We start from the raw sequence: 21884 nt of genomic DNA, 5'->3' as shown, positions 1-21884 counted from the left end.
ATTTTTAACCTCCAGATGTTTGTGAATTTTCTAAGTCTCTGATGGTTATTGACTTCTATTTGTATTCCCTTGTGGTCAGAGAATGTGCTTTGAATATATTCAATTTTTAAAAATTTATTGAAGCTTGTTTTATGTCCCAGCATATGGTCTATTCTGGAGAAGGATCTGTGATCACTAGAGAAGAATGTGTGTCCTGGTGATCTGGGATGTAATGTTCTATATATGTCTGGTAAATTTCTCTATATCTCTTTCTCCTTTCTTTATTTCTCTGTCAGTAGGGCTCCCTTTAGAATCTGAAGTAGGGCAGGTCTTTTATTGGCAAAGTCTCTCAGCATTTGTTTGTCTGTGAAGAATTTAAGCTCTCCCTCAAATTTAAAGGAGAGCTTTGCTGGATAAAGTATTCTTGGTTGGAAATTTTTCTCTCTCAGAATTTTAAATATGTCATGCCACTGCCTTCTCTCCTCCATGGTGGCCACTGAGCAGTCACTACTTAGTCTTATGTTGTTTCCTTTGTATGTGGTGAATTGCTTTTCTCTTGCTGCTTTCAGAACTTGCTCCTTCTCTTCACTTTTTGACAGTCTGATCAGAATATGTCTTGGAGTGGGTTTATTTGGATTTATTCTATTTGGAGTTCGCTGGGCATTTATGCTTTGTGTATTTATATTATGTAGAAGGTTTGGGAAGTTCTCCCCAACAATTTCTTTGACTACTCTTTCTAGACCTTTACCCTTCTCTTCCCCTTCTGGGACACCAATGAGTCTTAAATTTAGATGTTTTATTTTACCTATAATATCCCTGAGGTCCATTTCAATTTTTTCGATTTTTTTCCCCATTCTTTCTTTTGTTCTTTCATTTTCCATTCTGCGGTCCTCGAGGATACTGAGTCATTTTTCAGCTTCCTCTAGTCTTGTCCTATGAGAATCAAGAATCTTTTTAATTTAGTCAACAGTTTCTTTGATTTCCATAAGATCTTCTATTTTTTTATTTACTCTTGCAAGTTCTTCTTTATGCTCTTCTAGGGTCTTCTTCATGTTCTTTATATCCTGTGCCATGCTCTTCTTCATGTCCTTTATATCCTGTGACATGCTCTCGTTGTTTGTCTTTAGTTCTTTGATTAATTGCTCCAAGTACTGTGTCTCCTCTGACCTTCTGATTTGGGTGTTTGGGTTTGGGTTCTCCATATTATCTGGTTTAATCATATGCTTTAAAATTTTCTGTTGTTTTTGGCCTCTCGGCATATGAAAGTAAGACTATATAGATCTTTTGCCCTTAACCTGTTCTCTCTCATTTAAAATTATTTGGATGATTCCAGGGACACAGTCTAGATCAATATTTGAAAATCAATTAATGCAATACACATGTCAACATGTTAAAAACTATAAATCACATGATCATATTAATCAATATAGAAAAAGCATTTGACAAAATTCAGCACCTATCATTACAACAACTCTGGGAAATGTAAGAATAGAGAGGAACTTCCTCAACTTGATAAAGAACATCTAAAAAAATCTGCAGATAACATACTTAATGGAGAACATGGTCAAGATGTCAATTCTCCCAAAATGAATATACAGGTTTAATGAAATTCCTATTACAATCCCAGCAAGAGTTTTTGTAGATTTACGCAGGATTTCTCTAAAATTTATATGGAAAGGCAATTCACCTGGCATAGGTAAAACAACTTTGAAAAGAAGAATAAAGTGTAAGGAATCGTTCTATCTGACTTCAAGACTTAACATATACCTACAGTAATCAAGACTGAGAGGTATTGGCATAAAGATCGACACACAGATCAATGTAAATCACAGAGAATCCAGAAATAGACCCACTCAAATATGTACCACTGGTTTTTTATGAAGGTGCAAAATCAATTCAGTGGGTAAGAGCCTTTCCAATAAATGGTACTAAACATCCAAAGGCGGAAGAATGAAACTCAACCTAAGTCTCACACATTAATCAAAATATAACTCAAAGTGGATTGTGGAATTAAGTGTGAAACATAAAGCTATACAACTTTTAGACAAAAAACATGAGATTTGTCTCTGAGGTCAAAGCTAAGCAATGAATTCTTATACGTAACACCTAAAGTACTACCCGTAAGAGGCAATTTGATAAATTGGACTTCACCAAATATAAAACTTTTGCTCTGAAAAATACCCCTTTAAGAAAATGAAAAGACCACCTATTTAGTGGGAGAAAAGATTTATAAACCACATATCTGGTAAAGGATTAGTATCTATAATTTATAGAGAACTTTCAAAACCCTACATTAAAAAAGTAAACCACCCTACTAGAAAATAGATAAAAATCATGAACAGACATTTCACCAAAGAAGAGGTACAGATGACAAGCACATAAAAAGATGTTCAACTTCATTAGACATTAAGGTAATGCAAATTGAAACCATGATGAGATAACACTACATTTACAGAATGGCTAAGATAAAAATAGCAACAATATCAAATGTTGGCAAGCATGCAGAGAAACTGAATAACTCACTTCCATTGCTAGTGGGAATGCACGACAAGAAAACAGTTGAGCAGTTTCTTACAAAATGAATCATGCAACTACCATCCTACCTAGAAATTCCACTCCTTGGCATAAAAGAGAAATGAAGATTTATATTCACACAAAAACTTGTACAGGAATATATATAGTACCTTTATTTGTAATCACCAAAACTTGTAAACAACCTAAATATCCTTCAATGGCTGAATGGTTAAAAGTTCACCCACTGAAGTAGTCCATGGTTAAGCATGAAATACTACTCAGCAGTGAAAAGGAATGAAATATTGATACATCTAACAACCTGGATGAATCTCCACAGAATTATGCTAAGTGAACAAAGCTAACCCAAAAAAGATTGCGTACTGTATTATTCCATTCATATAACATTCTTGAAACGACAAAATTATAGCAATGGAGAACTGTTTAGTGGTTGCCAGGGTTGAGGCAGGGTTTGGGGCATGAAGGAAGGGGGTAGGGCTACAGAAGGGCCACGTGAGGGAATGGGATTTTCATCGTGTGTTGGAGCTGTTCTGTATCTTGACTGCATCAATGCCAATATCCTGGTTGTTACTGTACCACAGTTTTGCAAATGATTACCACTGGGAGAAAGTAGGTAAAGTGTACACAGGATCTCTTCTGTATCATTTATTACAATTGCATGTGAATTGACAATTATCTCCAAATAAAACATTTAATTTTAAAAAAATATTATTTGAGTGCCCCCTATACGCATAGCAAAGCTGAAGAAATGCAAAGATAGGATGGCCCTTGCACTTGAGATTAACAGTTGATTGTGAGGAGAAAGCTATATATAATTAATTAAATTATATGACAAAAAATTAAAATTAATGTCAGAAGTATTCAAAACTATGGGAATAGGAAGCAACTGATTATAATTAGAGCTACATAACTTAGACTAAATGTCCTTAAAATATTAAAAAGTTAATATAGCATTATCAAGATTTATACATAGTTTCCCTAAGGGTAATGGTTTTTAAAACTTGAGGAAGATTACTAAATATACCACCTTGGTCATGGCGTATGATTATTTTAATAAGCTTTGAAATGCTATTTGCTGACATTTCATTTTTATATTGTTTCAGTTATTATAACAACTTTTTCAATGTAAAAAAAATCAAGTAAAAATGTTTTAAAGAAAAAATTAAGGAAGTATTATTTGAATTTCTACAGTGAGCATATATTAACAAGTTACTTTCATCATTTAAAGTGATTAAATAAAGAAATAAAATTGTAAGGAAGAGCCTGAGAATTTTGGTATGTACCATTGCATTAAAATACTAACAGTGGATTCTTACAAAAACAAACTAGATATGTGATTCTCAAATGTATCATGTCCTCCTAACAAAACAACAAACAATATAAGTTCAGTAAAGCTTAGTAATAACAGAAACATAAATAGGATAAAAAGTTGCTGATATGTCCATTACACTATTTCAATTACACTTCCATACATATCCCTTAACATCCTAGCTCCATCCCTCTCTCTCCAGACCCATCTCCAGCCACTTTCTTCCACGGATGTTACAGTAGCCATTGTAAGTCACCATTCACTCAAAAACCCATACTTTCTTATCCCTCCCCACCACTGCCTAGACTACCATTCCATCTAAATAGAATGTCTCAAACCACCTAAGCTCAGTAATACCCCTATGAACTCCTCCCTGATTCCCATAGGCCCAACTCCTTCCCTAAACCTTCAGTATCTCTAAGTATAACATCCATTCCAAATTATTTATATATCGATATGGAGAGGTTCTTATGGCCAGGGGCCTGTATCTTTTAAATGTTATATTCCCAGGGGCAAGCCAAATGTCAGGCACACAGTAGATACAATAAACTGAAACACAGCTCAAAAGGACCCAGTCAGTTACTAAAAAAAGAAAGAAAAAAAATAGTTTAAAAGAATATCATTAAAGTTATAACTTGGCTGAATAAGCTTCAACCTTATGGTTCTTTGCGGACTGCTATGTCAATGTGTTCTATAATTCTTCTGGCAAAAAGTAAATGCAAATTACATACTCACAGGAAGAGTTTCTGCAAGAGTTCTGGATTTGTTTGGAACACAGCTGTCATAAATTAATCTCAGACTTAAAAATAAAATCAAAAGTTGAAAGACATGGCTTGATGTAATATTTTATTTTTAAAAAACTTTGTTTCTCTAAAATTACAGTAATAAGCAATTTTAAAAGAACATTTTAAAAACATGTTACATACCATTTCTATTTCTTGATCTTTAGCAACTAGCTGTCGATTAAGGAGTTCTTTGCTTGAGTCAAGTTTAATACAGAGTTCCCTTGTGGAAGACAAATCTGCAAGGGCAGACACTTTTTCAAATTGAACCTTTTGAAGCTCCTCTTCCATCTTTACAAGAGACTTATGTAAGGTAGAAATCTGGGACTTATAAGACCTTTCTGCATTTAAGTGCTGCAAGGATGAGATTATTTTATATATATATAGATATATATAATAGTATATATATAAAACTTGAAAAAAATTACAACGTTGAAAACAAAGAGGGACAAATCTTTTAATTATAGTCCCCTCAGACTATAAGGAGCTTAGATTATACAGATGTAATCAAATGTATAAAACACTTCAGAAAAGATAAATTCAGGCCTCAAATTTCTATATGTAAAATCCATGAGTAGAATGTCAACTGGTAATCTTTTTAATGTACTTTAATGTACTTAGAAAAAAATATTTTCCCACTTAAAAGTCTTGAGCCTCAATGCTAGTTGATTATACATTTGGTCTATAGTTCTGATCACATTTGCCACAATTTCGGTTATTCTACAGTATAAATTTATTGTTGTTAAAGACAAACATTATCCATTGTTTCATACACAACACCTATTTCCAATTCTTAACTGGTATGTTGATGTCAATCTTAATATCATAAAATGAAGACAGTTAACTCTCTAGCAATTATAACAACTCTGGGGGAAAAAGAATGGTAAAGTACAAATTAAGAATATGTCACATTATAGATAATATAAATAAAAGTATGTTTTAAAATGTAATATGAGATTAAAGTTACATAAATGCTTTCAAATGCTTAAGCTAATTCCACCACCACCACCCCTTTTGTTTATTGGGAAAAAAAAATGTAAGTATATACTGCCACAAACAGAGAACTAATGTTTGCTATAACGTGATGCTAACGGAACTGAGGGGCAAATAAAGAAATTTACGTGAAAGTGCTTTTTCAAGAACAAAACATTAAACAGGCAAAGATTATCTGGTCACAACTCATTCCTACCTTCTTCCCTCCATCCATCCACCCATCCATCCATCCATCCATAATTACTGAGTATATGCTATGTTCCAAGCTTTGTCCTAGATGCACATTCAATGGTAAGCAAAGTTCTCTCTGCTCTCATGAGACCTCCTGCCTACTGGGAGAGGCAGATATCACATAATCATACAGAAGAATGCAAACACATAAACTAAGAGAAGAAATTATGAAGAAAAGGTATATAACAAAAGAAACTGACTTAGAGAGGGGTGGAAAGTCAGGAAAGGCTCCTCTGAGTAAATTTCAGAAAGAAATCCTACAACTCAGAAACAAAACGACAAAAAAAAGAAAACATTTTAAAAATGGGCAAAACGTGTCTGTTGGTTGAAGAAATAGCAGTTTTCTGGGAGCCACCGAGGATCACCGTTCTTAGTAGTTACCACCCCAGCCTTGAGAAGAGAACCCACCTTCTGGGGCACCTCGTGGAGGACACATTCAGCCCCAGAGCCTGCAGAGTGAGCGAAGCCATCGGGCACTTCTCAATCTGCACAGACTTTATTTTGGATATTTCTGGTTGGGCGGTTCCTCCACCTGTTTTAGGAGAAGTTTCTTGATTTGCATATTTTGGGCCTTTGGCTTTGGTCTTATTTTTGGGGTTGTATGGTTAGTCTGTGGGAAGGGCCTGGGTAGTGGATGGGCTTTTTTGTTGTGCTCTTGCTGCTGCCACCTCAAGCCAAAACAGTTCCACTGTGTGGAATTAGGGAGCATAGTGCTTGCCGGAGGGATTTGGGGCCAAGCAAGCCCCAGGTCCCAGACATGGTGAAGGAGGGAAATTGCTCTTCTGGTTCTTGCCCAACCTCAGTGGGGCAAAAACCCTTCCCAGGAACGAGGAGGGTGTTGTTCAGGAGCCAGCCGTCTGGCGCAGGCAGCTCCCAGGCTGCAGGGCCACCACCATCCTGAGTATGTGCCACCACCCTGGGCCGAGGGGAACCCGGCTGGGATGCCACAGGTACCCAAAAAGATGGAGGACCCATGTGCCAAGAGCCAACCTGGTCTTTCCAAGGGGCAGTGCCCCAATGAAGAGAGAAACAAAAGAATAAAGTTGCCTGTAGGTCCTGTGTCAAAAAAAAAAAAAAAAAAAAGGCAAAAGGTCTCTTGCCTCTGACCTTTCTTTTCTTTGCTGGAATGCCCACATGTTCCTCTCACATGTGTACCTAATAAATTTTCTACCTGCTTACTCTCAAAAAAAAAAAAAAAAAGGGCAAAAGATTGTAATGGTCTTTTCTCCAAAGAAAATATACAATGGTCAATAAACATATGAAAAGGTGCTTAATGTCATTAACCTTTGGGAAAGGAAAATCAAAATCATGATGAGATACCACATTTCACACTCTCTAGAAAGGCTACTATTTTAAAAACGGAAAATTACAAGTGTTGGAGAGGATATGGAGAAATAGAAACCCTTATTCATGGATGGTGGGAATGTAAAGGGGTGCAGAAGTTGGGGAAGACAGTTTGGGAGTTTCTCAGAAAGTGAAGAATGGAATTACCATATGACCTGGCAATCCTACTTCTAAGTATAGACCCAGAAGAATTAAAAGCAGGGAACAAATGGATATTGCATACCGATGTTCATAACACCATTATTCACAATTGCCAAAAGATGGAAGCAACCCAAGTGCCTATCAACCGATGAAGAGATAAAGTGTGGTACACACATACAGTGGAATATCTTTCAGCTTTAAAAAGGAATGAAGTTCTGTTACATTCTACAACATGGATGAACCTTGAAGACATCATGTTGAATGAAATAAGCCAGAGACAAAAGGACAAATACTGTTATGATCTCACTGATATGAAACAATTAAATTAAGAAAATTCATTGAGTCAGAAATTAGAATGCGGCTTATCAGGGCCTGGAATGGGGGCAGGGAATGGGGAGTTACTGTTTAATTGGTACAGAGTTTCTGTTCGGGGTGATGAATAAGTTTTGGTAGTGGATGATGGTGATGGCAGCACAACACTGTGAATGTAATTAACACCACTCAATTACATATTCGAATGTGGTTAAAAGGGGAAATTTTAGGAAAACAAAAATTTAAAGAAAACAAACATAAGATTGTACAAAACAGTGAACTCTAATGTAAACTATGGACTATCGTTAATGTATAATTATAACATTCTTTCATAAATTGCATCAAAGTAACCAGTCTAATAAAAAGTGTTAATAATAAGGAAAACTGCATGTGTGAAGGGGGTATCTAGGAACTGTATTTTCTGCAAGATTTTTCTGTAAACTTACAACTTCTCTAAAAATATGCTTCTAACAATGGAGCTTCAAAATACATGAAAGTGACATGACAACAGGAAGGAAAAAATACAGAAATGCACAAATGTGGTTAGAGATTTCAGCACTCCTCTCAGTAACTGACAGCATAAACAAACAGAAACTCTGTAAGGAGAAGTAAAAAACACTTTAACAAACTTGATCTAATCCCAACATTTATAGAACATTCCACCCAACAATAAAATAATCCATATATTTTTTAAAGTGTACATGGAACATACAGCAAGATACACTATATGCTGGCCATAAAACAAGTCTTAATAATTGTAAAAGACTGATATCATATACAATATGTTCTCTGTCCACAGAATTAAAATAGAAATCAATAAATAACCAGAAAGATATATACTTAAAAACGTCTGTTGGGATTAAATCATGCCCCCTACAATGACATGTTCTATCTTAATTCCCCTTCCTCTGGGTATGAATCCATTTGGGGGGGGGGGGGGTGCAGCAGAGTTCACTAAAATGATCCAGCCAGTAACTAAATAAATAAACGAGCAAAAACCAATAATAAGCCTCAGAGGGGAATGATAACACCCAGAATTGCTACAATATATTATCTAAAATGCCGTTTCCCACAAAAAAATTTACAAGGCATGCAAAAATTACAGGAATGTATGACCCATATGCCAAAAACAAACAAATAAATAAAAAACAGGCAATAGAAACAGTCTGTGAGAATGACCAGATGTAAGATTTAACTAAGACTTCAAAGTAGCCATTATAAATATTTTCCAAGAATGAAAAGAAACATGCTTTTAAAGGTAGAGAAAATGATGATGCTGTCTCACCAAACAGAGAGTGTCAATAAGGAGATAGAAATTATATATAAAAAGAACATAATGGATACGAATGAAGCAGAGCTGGTCAGAACTAAGGCAAATCAGACCAAAGGGTAAAAGATGATACTGACTGTGTTCCAAAACTTCAACTTCTATGTGAGACCAAAAGAAGATATGTTTATTTGGTGCAAAAATCTATATTTTCTGTTGCACACTAAATATTTTAACTTATACAGTCAATTTATTCAAACACCATAATTACATGGAACTTCAAATAAGGAGTGAGATTAGTTTGGTTTGCACAGGTTAGTGAGAAACCCTGATACATTCCAAAGTAATTTGGGCAGAGGATAAAAATGTATTTGCAAAGCCCCCATGAGGAACTGGGGCAAAACGCAGAAATATTAAATTTCCTATTGGGGAATTACTGATATTCTCACAAGCATTAGGGACTAACAAGTTAGAAGGCCGAGCCCTCAATCTTGAGGCTTGCCCTTATGAAGCTTGTTACTGCAAAGCAGAGGCTAAACTACTTATTACTGTGCCTAAGAGTCTCCCCCAGAGAACCTCTTTTGTTGCTCAAATGTGGACCCTCTCTCTCTCTAAGCCCACTAGGCAGGTAAACTCACTACCCTCTCTACTATGTGAGACATGACTCTCAGGGGTATAAATCTCCCTGGCAATGTGGGACATGACTTCCAAGGATGAGCCTGGACCTGGCATCACAGGATTGAGAAAGCCTTCTTGATCAAAAGGGGGAAGAGGAATGAAAAAAATAAAGGTTCAGTGGCTGAGAGATCTCAAATGGAGTCAAGAGGTCATTCTGGAGGATATTCTTATGCATTATAGAGTTATCCCTATTCAGCTTTTAGTGTATTGGAACAGTTAGAAGGAAATACCTGAAAGTGCTGAACCACAACCCAGTAGCCCTGATTCTTGAAGATGATTGTATAACTATGTGGCTTACACGGTATGACTGCGTGATTGTGAAAACCTTGTGGCTAACATTCTGTGTCCATTTGAATGTATTATGACCCCCAAAATGCCAGCATCTTTGATGCAATTTTGTGTGTGCAGACATATTAGTGTTGATTAAGTTGGAACATTTGGATTAGGTTGTTTCCATGGAGATGTGCCCCACCCAACTACAGATGATAATTCAGATTGGATAATTTCCACAGAGGCATGGCCCCGCCCATTCAGCGTGGGTCTTGATTAGTTTATTAGAGCACTATATAAGCTCAGACAGAAGGAGTGAGCTTGCTTCAGCCAAGAGGGACAATTTGAAGAATGCACAGGAGCTGAAAGAGGAGCTGCAGATGAAAGACAGTTTGGAGACGGCTGTTGAAAGCAGACTCTTGCTCCAGAGAAGCTAAGAGAAGACAAACGCCCCAAGAGCAACTGAGAGTGACATTCTGGGGAGGAGCTGGGGTCTAGAGAGGAACGTCCTGGGAGAAAGCCATTTTGAAACCAGAACTCCAGAGCAGACACCAGCCACATGCCTTCCCAGCTAACAGAGGTTTTCCGGACACCATTGGCCATCCTCCAGTGAAGGTACCCGATTGTTGACGTGTTACCTTGGACACTTAAGACTGTAACTTTGTAACCAAATAAACCCCCTTTATAAAAGCCAATCTATTCTTGGTATTTTGCTTAACAGCAGCATTAGCAAACCTGAACACACTTCCTCTAGCCAGTGTATGTATAGATGAGTAGAAAAATAGGAACAAAAATTAAATGAATAATAGGGGGGAAGGGATGTTTTGGGTGTTCTTCTTTACTTTTTTTTTTTTTTTTTTTGAGTAACGAAAATGTTCAAAAATTGATGTTGGTGATGAATGTAGAACTATATGATGGTACTGTGAACAACTGATTATATACTGTGGATGACTGTAGGGTGTGTGAATATATCTCAGTAAAACTGAATTGAAAAAAAAAACTGCAATGGAAAGGCTGGAGCTGATAAGTATAATAACCTAAATGAAAAATTCTCTACAGGGGCTCAATAATAGATTCAAACTGGCAGAAGGAAAAATTAGTAAACTTAAGATTAATCAACAGAGACTATGCAAAACTGAAGAACAGAAAGAAAAAAAGAATGAAGAAATATGAAGAAAATATCAGAGAAGTGTGGGACACCATTAAGCACACCAACATATCAATGATGAGACTGTCAGAAGGAGAGGCAACAGAAAGAAATGATCTGAAAATATATTCAAAGAAATAATGGCTGAAAACTTTCCAAATCAGAAGAAAAACTTTAATCTACACATGTGAGAATATCAACAAACTGCAAGCAGGATAAAGTCAAAGAGAATTATAAACAGACACATCACTGTAAAACACTAAAAACTGACAAGGAGAAATAAAAAAAATAGTTTGAGATGAATGAAAATGAAGACACAATATATCAAAACTTATTGATGCAGCTGAAGCAACCATAGAGACAAATTTACAACTGTAGATGCCTATATTTAAAAAGAAGAAAGATCTCAAATTAATAACCTATCCTTCCACTTGAAGACACTGGAAAAAGGGTGAACTAAATCAAAAGCCAGTTAAAGGAAAGAAATAATTATTAGAGCAGAAGATAAGGAGATGGAGAATAGGAAGCAATAGAGAAAATCAAGGACACCTAAAGTTTGGTTCTTTGAAAAGATCAATAAAAATTGACAAACATTTAGCTAGACTCACTGTGAAAAAAAGAGAAGACTCAAATTACCAGAACCATAAGTGAAAGAGGGGACATTATTACCAACATTACAGAAATAAAAGGACTATAAGAGAATTCTATGAACAATTTTATGCCAACAAATTAGATAAGTCAGATGAAATGGACAAATTCCCAATAACACACAAACTACCTAAACTGATGACTGAAGAAATAGAATATCTGAGTAGACACATAACAAGAGACTGAACTAATAATTTTAAAGTTCTTTGTGGAAAAATCCTAGGCCTATATGCTTCACTGGTGAATTCTACCAAACATTAAAGAAGAATTAGTATCAATTTCTTCACAAAGTCTTCCAAAAGAAAGAACACTCCCAAACTCATTCTGAGACCAGTATTACCCATACAAAGACATCACAAGGAAAGAAAACTACATACCAGTATCTCTAATGCATATAGATATAAACATCCTCAACAGAATTCTAGCATGCTGAGTCCAGCAATATGTACAAAGAATTACATACTATGACCAAATGGGATTTGTCTCAAGAATGCAAAGTTGGTTTAATAGCAAAAAAAAAAACACCAATAACTATAATATGTCATATTAATAGAATCAAGGACAAATACCATATGATCATCTCAATAGACACAGAAAAAGCATTTCACAAAATCCACACTTTAATGATAAAAAAAAAAAAAAAGCACTTGGAAATCTTTGGAATATAAGGTAATTTCTTCAACCTGATAAAAAGACATCTACAGAAAATCCACAGCTAACATCATTTGTAATGGTGAAAGACTGCCTGTTTTCCCCTAAAATCAGGAACAAAGCAAGGTTTACCTGCTTTTACCTCTTCTATTCAACACTGTACTGGAGTTTCCAGTCAGGGAAATTAGGCAAGAAAAAGAAATAAAAGGCATAAATGGTAAGGAAGAAGAGAAACTACATTAATTTGCAGATGACATTATCTTGTATATCAAAAATCCTAAATATTCCACTCAGAATCTATTAAAACTAATAAATGAGTTCAGCAGGGTTGCAGGATAAAGATCAATAAACAAAAATCAATTGTATTTCTATACACAAGCAATGAACAAACTAAAAATGAAACTAAGAAAACAATTTCATTTACAATAACATCGAAAAGAATAAAGTGCTTAGGTATAATTTAACAAAAGAACTGTAAAACTTATACTCTGATAACAACAAAACATTATTGAAATAAATTAACAAAGATATAAATAAATGGAAAGATACTCTGTGTTTATTGATCAGAATACATAATATTAACAGTATCAAAAATAAAACAAAAATTGACAAAATTATTTAAGGAAAAATAGAGAAATTCACAATTATAGAGGAAGATTTTAACACATATCTCTCAGTAATTGAAAGACCAAGAATACAAATTTAGCAAAGATTGTAAGATTTGAACAACACTATTAAGAAGCCTAATATAATATGTATCCAACAATAAGTAAATACACATGCTTTTCAAGTTCATGGAAACTCTTACCAAATATTGCTCACGTACCACACCACTAAGCAAGTCATAACAGATACCAAAGAATTACTATCATACAAACCATTTTATCTGATCACAGTATACAACAAAATTAGAAATAAAAACATAATAATAATCTCAAATCCTGTATACACAGGACGTTAAAAAAACTTCAATGATCAAAATAGAAATCATAATGAATTAAGTGATATTTAAAACTTAATGGCAATGAAAGCACTACCTTAAAATTTGTGGGATGTAGCCAAAGAAATGTTTACAGAGAGAAATTTATAGTCTTAGAGACATATAAATGAAGAAAGATAGAAAATCATGGAATGTGACAAGTTGATCCTAAAATTCATTTAAGAGAGTTTAATAAATGCCAAGTATAGCTTAAATAATTAGGGAGAACATTAACCCTCCTAGATATCAAGATTTAATATTCAATTATGGTGGCTAAAAAAAGCATATTATTGGCAAAGGAATAGACAAATAGATCAATGGAACAGAATGTATGGGAACTTATTTTTATGACAAGGTAGACTTACAAGTCAGGGAAGGAAGGATGATAGATATCTACACACACACACACACACACACACACACACAATAAAATTACATCCCTAATTCAAACCATGTACAAACTCAACTTTGGGGGCATTGAAAACCTAAATGTGAAGGACAAAAGTTTACATACTTTTAGACTTTTACTAGAAAACTTTGAGAAGAAAATATAGGAAGGTATCTTTCAGACCTTGTGCTACTAAATGGTTTTTTTAAAAAGCCATAAAGCATAAACTATACAGCAAAGATTGATAATGACTGACATATCAGAATCAAAAACTTCATGTTTGTGTTCTGAACAAAATGAAAAGATAAGTCACAGAAAAGAGAATATGACTGTAATATCTTTAAAAGGGTTATTATCAAGAATTCACGGAGAATTCCTATAAATCAATAGGACAAAGATAAATGCTCCAATAGAAAAATGGACAAATTTAAGAAAATTCAAAGAAAAAGAATCCTGAATGGTCTGAAAGATCCTCAATTTCAAAGTCAGGGAAACACAAATTAAAACAAGAAGTATAGAAAAAAACTTTTAATCTGATAATACCAAGTATTGATGCACATTTGAAAAAATGATAACTCCATGGTTCCTGGTAGGAGAGGAAACCAGTACTACTCTAGAGAGCAATTTGGCAAGATTTAGAAGAGTTGAATTTGTGTACATCTAGGATCCAGCTATTCTACTTCCAGGCATAAACCTAGAGAAACCTACCTAGAGAAGAAATGTGAAAGGACATTTGTTGCAGCATTTTATTTAGAAAAATTGTAAACAATTTAAATTTGCCTCAGTATGGGGGTGAATTTAAAAATATATAGTTATACATGAATAGATGAACCTATGATAATAGATGAAGCAGTACTACATGTATCAAAATAGATAAAACTCAAAAGTATGATATTCAGAAAAATAGGAAAGTTGTAAATGGATAGCGACATTATACTAGAAACTTAAAACACACAAAACACTGTACATGATTTATGGGTGATAGATATGTAGAAAAATTATCAACATGTACAAAGAAGTCATACACACCAACATGAAAGTTATACACCAACCAGAGAGGGAGAAAAGAAGAGGAGTTGCATATATAAGGTTTTGTTTCTTTAAATAAAGAGATATTTGGAGCAAATATGGCAAAATTGTTAGGATATTTAAATCTGAGAGGTAAGTATATATGTGTTTGATTTGTTTCTTGCTTCCTCTTTTTTTTTTTTTTTTTTTGCACTCGTTTTATGTTTGAAATAGTTCCTAACTTTTAAAAATGCTGAAAATTATTCTGGTTGCAGGGTAGATAACAGATTAGAGAGGGCCAGAGTGGAAATAGGGAGAACAATTAGCAGGCTACAATCTACAATGTATTTAAACAATTTAGGTGCTTGTTTATATATTAAATTATGGAAAACAAAACAAAATTCTTTCAAATATGATACAGGATCATATTTTCCCAAACTTACTTGCTCAACCTCTCTATTGAGGGAATCTACTTTTTCTTTTAATCTGTTACCCTCTGCCTCTGCAGTGATAAGTTCCAATTTGAGGGTATTGTTATCTGCCTCTGCTTGTCGGGCCTTATTTTCCCAGTTTTCAGCATCTTCGTTGGCTTTTCGGAGTTGGTCCACAATTTGCCGGTTCTCAGATTCCTGAAAAGCAAATCTCAGGCATTATTTTTTAAGTTTTAAAATATTCAACATATGATACAAATTAAACATTATTTGCCAAGTCATTAGGAATTTACTTGCCACAAGGAATATTTGTAACGTAACCTCAAGGATACCCATCTATACTCTAAAAGGGAATGGGGTCAGGGTTCTGCCCTGGTCCAGTCACACTCACCCTTCCGGTAAAGTCGAGCCAAGTTAATTACACTTATCATCTGGCCCTGGTTGAATATGTTCTCATATTTGCTTTTGCCACTGACAGGAGATAGGATTAGAATCCTTCGTTGCCTCCCTTTCCCATGTCTGGTTCTTTACTGCTTGCTGGTCTGGCAGCTGCATTTATGCCCTGTCCTGACCTTTGGTATCTGTGTATCCCCATGTTCCTGACCGCTCTTCTGGATTGTTCTGGCTACAGAGCTTCTGGCTGCTTGCACACCTTAAGTGTCAACTTCTGATAATTCTCTTGATTTTGCATATTTCCTGTCTGGTTCCTGCCTTTCATTCACAACCCCAAATCTAAATTCTCTTGATCATGGACCATTCTGTCTATGATTCAATTTTGCTGAAAGTTACTGCTCTAGTAATTTTTCTTAAATTGCTCAGAAAATATCAAACCTAGGCCAATAAACAATATTCACAAATATACATTCATGTATAGATTGGGGCACACAACATAGAACCAGATATTTAAAGCCTGAAAAGTTTTTTCATGAGCAAATTGACCGAAGTAGGACCTTATTTCTAGAGGAAAAGATTCAAGTTAACAAATATACTATACTGAATAATCATAAGGCTTTAAAAACATATTTTAGTAGTAGGCTATGGATTTTCGTATTATGGTAAAGTCAACTCATCCTAAAACATCAGTTATAATAACAAAAAGGGAACTAGATCATTTTCTCTCTTACCTGTTAATAAATAGTGCGTTTTACCAGAAGAAAGCCTAGGCTAAATATAAATGACCAAATTGCAAGATATAATGTCACACCCCATAAGCCTTGCAAATCAGATTTCAGTTCTTGCAATTATGATTACTTAATCATCAGAGAATGGTTCACATTCAGTTACTACTGCCACCTTGTGGTCTGGTTGTTCCTTGATTAATGTGAAAGATCTTTGTCAAGTCTGGTAATCAACAATTAACATACTAAACTACTTTACTAGCTTTCAAGATTCAGATATTTCAAATGTGCCAGGAGGAATCTGATGTGTACTATTATTATACTAAAGATAATAATTGTGCTGCGACTATGATCTTGGTTGGGTACCTGGTACAATAGACATAAGCACATCGTTACCCTCTTAGCTTTATCTATAGTACTTATTGTCTATGTCATCTACTCATAACTGCCTTACAGCTTTATCTTGTTAGGTGTGGATGTACTGCCTCTCCAATAACACCTTGGATTCCTTGAAGATATGAACCATTTTCTAATACTAAATTTAGTTTTTTGAGTAGGTAGTACATGCACATGGTTGAAAGTTTAAGAGATTAAAAAAAAAAAAGTATTGCTATAAAACTTCTCTCATGCCCTCCAACCACCCAGTGTCCTTCCCTCTTGGCAACCAGAAACCATATTTCACCCATTTTTTGTATCCTCCTATAGCAGCCAGAGCAATATGGGGCCTGAGAAAGGCAAAATTATAAAGAAAGTGAAACTCTTCTTTGGTATTCCACAATCTCCTTTTTCAGGATCTCTTACCTGGTTAGGGTACTGCCACCCCCCCCACCCCAATGTACCCTCAGCACCCTCTGGCGTCCCAAGAGATCACGGCAAACTTCTCCCCAGCAAACCTGGCTGCCTCAGCTGGAATCCTTTGCATTTCTTGTCTGCATTATGGCTACAGACTCTCTTACTTGCACTCCCTCCCTCTGATTTTGTTAACCTTTCTGATTTATTCTTCCCTGCATCCCCCAAAATAATCTAAAAGATAAATCTTAAATAACTTCCTTGCTTAAGTTCTAATGAAAGCTTCCTGACAACAGAGTTCAAAGAAAGTCCTTGGCACCTCTCCACTAAAACCCAAGTGTACACCCTATTTCAACTACAGACCCGTTTCTTCCCTGTACACCCCTGCTCATGTTGTCCCTGCTGCCTGGGTGCCACTGTGGTTCCTCTCAGTTTTCCATATCAGCCCAGCACCCAGCACATTGCTCATGGGTGGAGGGTGTGGGGGGTGTGGGGGACAGACAGACTCCACAGTTGCTGCAGTCTCTCCCACCAAGGCAGACCCATGGGCCGTTCTCTAGGGTCCCCTGGGTCCATCGAGCTGTGCTGTGAAATGCAGTCTCATAAACGAACTCACTCTAAGATGCTGGCTGCTGAGAGAAGCTTGCTGTGTGGTGTCTGAAAGTACAATTCCACAATCTGAATGCCCCAATCCCTAATGGTGGAATTTCTGGTAATTGTCTAACATTGGTTGAAAGCTTAGTACTTAAATATTGTTTCAGATATTCACTTATTTATATTTTTCCCTATTCCAGAATAGATTTAGATGGCTCGTTGTGCTAAGTGTTTAAATACTACCTCTCATTTATTTGGGTATTCTACCCAATTACAGTGAAGGGGACTCCAAGAAGTTGAGTTGTCTACAGAAATACATGTCATCAGTGGAAGGAGAAGCCAGACCCATCTGACTCCAAAGCCTCTCTCCATCATCCACGGTATTGCAACACTGGCACCTTGAAATCAAGACGGGCAGGGAGCTACCCGCTTTGCCCATGTAATGCTTTGCCTTGCTACCTGAAAGCAAGGATTACAGTTGAGAAGTCCTTAAAATCTCGTCTCCAAAGCCCTTGACAGTCCTATGCACACTGCAAATAAATGTTCAAGACATGTTTGTAGATTGATATTAAAAAAAAATTAAATAAGATTGGGGGGGTCCTATTATATTGGTTTGAGTGGTAGGTAAGTAATACTAGACCTATTAAAATAATCAATCCAGCTACACTATTTTAGATAATATTTTACCTAATGGGTGTGCCTAACATCCTTGGTCAAGCTGTCTGTTATTCCAGGGTTGCCACATGTACACCCACATTTATTTGGAATCACTTGATGTCACAACACATGCACCTGGTCAAATGATGGCTAACAAAGAAGTGCAGAGGAGATCCATCTATCCTGAGGTCCTAAGAAACAGATGACCCCACAACAGGGTAAAAAATTCTAATCTGCTGCACAGCCAAGTGGAGTGTCTTTTGTCATAGGTTTGCAATGGACAACGCCACCATTTCCAAATGTAAGAGAGCCCAAGCTGCTTCAAGCCCCTGGACCTTCATTCAGTAAGAGGATTCTGTCTATCTAGAGTAGTTGAGTAGCAACTAAGATTCTTGAGTTAGCCTTCTGGGCATTGGTGACATTCTAAATATACAGTTAATCTATCATCGTCAACACTAAAATAAGCTGCATACTAAAGAAAGACTTGATTCACCTGCCCTCTGCGTGCAATTGATTGCTAACTTAATTCTAGTGAAAACACTTAGGAAAATGCCATGATCATGTGCAAAGAGAAAAAAATATATACATACTTCAGACTTTAATATATTCTTCAGCTTGTTAACCTCCAAATTAGTATCTTGGACCTTCTGTTTTATGTCATTAAGTTCATTATGAGTATCACTCAATTTTTTGGACAATGCCTATGAGAAAAAGACAGTTAGATTTGACTACAAAAAATTCTTACCAAGAACACCATAATTTTCAAAATATTTGCAAAAAATATGATAAATAAAAGTTAATACTTTTAATACATAGAGCCCATATAAAAAGAATGAGAAAACACAAGAACCTAAACAATAAACGGGCAAAGGACACAAACAAACAATTCACAAAAAAGGAAGTATAAGTAGACAAGACCTGGAAAATGACAAACTTTACTAGTAATCAAGGAAATCCTAATTAAAACGATACTATTTTGCCTATCAAATTAGCAAAGATTTAAAGCTATTTAGTTATGGCAAGGAATGGGCATTTTCAGGTACCGTTGGAATAAATGTTTACAGAAAGCAAATTTGTGATTGGCTATCTGATCTTGATAGATCAAGAAACATTTTTAAAATGTTCATAAAAACAAGAAAGACAAAAATGTTTGAAAATGTCTATTTAAAATTTTTTAAAACATTTTTAAAAGAAACCTCATGAGTTTTTACTTGATTTAAAATGAAATCTAATAAAATTTAATGAAAAAGAATGTTCATTAAAGCATTATATATTATAGTGACAGATTAGAAATATTTATCACATTAAGTGAATGGCACAGTAAATAATAGTATATCTTCATAGTGGTATAACCACATAATGTAATATTATACATCTGTGAGAAATGTTTGGAATATTTTTTAACAGAGGAAAATGCTCATCTATATTAAGTAAAAAATTAGGATAAAACATTAAATAGACCTCACAATTCCAATTCATTAAAAATTGTAGTATCGAGGATGAAATCTCTTGGGATTTCTATTTTGCAAATCTTCTACAGTATGGGTTCTTATAATATCTGGTCCATAAATCGGCTCCCTCTTCTACCCCTGGGCCTATGACTCAAAGGAAATAAAAAACTACTTTTGAACGTGCATTAATTTTTGACACCAGTTTTCTTCTGATTATAACAAAAAAGTTTATGAAGTTTTAACAACAGAGGAAGTACTTATGACATTACATAAAGTTAATAACAGTGATAAAATATTTATTGAGGGATATGTTGGGCACTATGTTAAGTGTTTTATGAGCATATTCTCATTTATTCTCCATTTTTATAGATTATGAACAGAGGTTCCAAGAAGTTAAGCTATTTAATTGGAAAGTAAGACACAAACCCACGTGATCATTAAATTCTCTACTCTGTCGCCTCCTCATGAATAAAAGAGCAGGCTATATGAAGTGAATGTGTCTTTATACCAACTACATTAAAAAGTGTATGTAAAAAATGGTATAAAATTTTAAAGTACAGTGAAAACCAGTAAAAAAAATATGTCACATGTTAATAGTGGTTAACTCTGGATGGCAAAAAATATGAGAGGGTTTTTTTTTAAGCCTTCTTACTTTAAAAAGAAATAGATATTCTATAATTAGTTCTTATCATGTGACTAATAAAAAATAGAAACAAAATTTCTAATTTTTCATTAACATGTTATATTTACCTTTAGCCTATTTGTTCCAGTTGTAAATAGAGTGTACAAAGATAGATCCTATAAATTCATACCTTTTGGCTTTCATTGTTATTCATTAACTTTTTAAAAATAAATGTTTCATTTTAGAATAGTTTTAGATTTACAGAAAAGTTGTAAACATAGTACAGAGATTCCCTAAAATACCCCACACTCAGTTCCCCCTATTACTAACATCTTGCATTAGTATGGTACATTTGTAACAATTAATGAATCAATATTGATACATTATTAACTAAAGTTCATATTTTATTCAGATTTACTTTGTTTTTACATAATATCACTTTTCTGTTCCAGAATCTCATTACTCATTAACTTCTGAACAAAGCACTTTAACATCTCAAATATGTTTTACAGTTAATATAATGTTGCATCTTTATACCTGTTTATGTAAATTAAAACTATTTAACTTTCAAAAATACAGAATTTTATGGTGTAAACTGAGCACACTGAGAGTGATACCAAAGTGGTAAAAATAATTTGGACTGAAGAATTTTGAGGGGGGAAGAAAGTATCCAAATAGAATTTTTTAATGTTCAGGGAAATAATAACTATGGATAAGGATGAAATATGTTGCCTTAGAGAGAAAGTAAAAGAAACTTTCTTTAAAAAGAGTCACAGGGGAGGAACCTAAGATGGCAGCTGGGTGAGACAGGGCAAAAAACACCTCCATGAAAATTACTAGATAAAAACCAGAAAGTGACCCAGAATACCACTTCCAGCGACGCACCAGCTGGACAACGTCTGCTAAAACCATAGGGACTGTGCACTTGGTGAAACCAGGAGTCTGCATTCTGAAACGAGTGAGTAAGCCGGCTGAAAGTCCTGCAGCCATGCTGCGGTGTGGGGAAACTGCGGGTTGGCATTTGGAGACGGACTAGTTCTTTTTAAAAACAAAAAAAACCTGGGAGCGACTGCAGATACAGCAGTGAGAATCACGCAGTGAAGCACTGCAGGAGCGGGCTGTAGCCAACGGCTCAGTGTCTGGCATGGAGGATAGCCCTCCCCACACCCGCTGCTGACTGTCCCAGGGACAGAGGGACAGAGAGGAGAGCCAAAAGGAGAAAGAAACCGCAACCCTTGCAGCCAGCTTCCCGGCGTGCTGGCGGCACTCCTGCCCGGGGCTGTACCCACAGCCCAGAGCCACGCCAGGAAACCCAGACTGACGGGGAGTGTATCCCATGGCACAGCTAGTTGTCCTGGAGCTGGGAAGGCGGAGCTGTGCGAAAAGAGGGGGGGAGTTGAGACGCCCCATTCAGCCATTTTTGCATCAGGCTGGGAGTGCCCCTGCACGGCCCAGCGGCCCAGGGCTTCCCTTGAGGGAAGGCGTGCACTTGTGACGTAGCACAGCCTTCCCTCAGCAGAGGTCCTGGAAGATCACAGCTATCAAGCAAAGCAAATGCCAAGA

At 35.6% G+C, this 21884-nt stretch overlaps 1 protein-coding gene across 4 annotated transcripts in view; it reads right to left on the bottom strand.

The window, feature by feature from the left end:
• TSGA10 (testis specific 10) overlaps positions 1-21884 on the bottom strand; it is a 125291-nt gene that overhangs the window by 27481 nt on the left and 75926 nt on the right. For 3 of the 4 annotated variants that reach the window (XM_037806572.1, XM_037806570.1, XM_037806573.1), the window contains 3 exons: positions 18839-18949; positions 15103-15288; positions 4747-4956 (listed from right to left, as the gene is read on the bottom strand). In XM_037806572.1, coding sequence (XP_037662500.1) covers positions 4747-4956; positions 15103-15288; positions 18839-18949 — 507 coding nt within the window. The remainder of the gene's footprint in view (positions 1-4746; positions 4957-15102; positions 15289-18838; positions 18950-21884) is intronic. The other variant, XM_037806571.1, reaches the window with a different exon arrangement.

The sequence above is a fragment of the Choloepus didactylus genome, chromosome 17 (genome assembly GCF_015220235.1).
Source record: "Choloepus didactylus isolate mChoDid1 chromosome 17, mChoDid1.pri, whole genome shotgun sequence".
Classification (NCBI taxonomy): Eukaryota; Metazoa; Chordata; class Mammalia; order Pilosa; family Megalonychidae; genus Choloepus; species Choloepus didactylus.
This window is presented reverse-complemented; position numbering and strand designations above follow the sequence as displayed.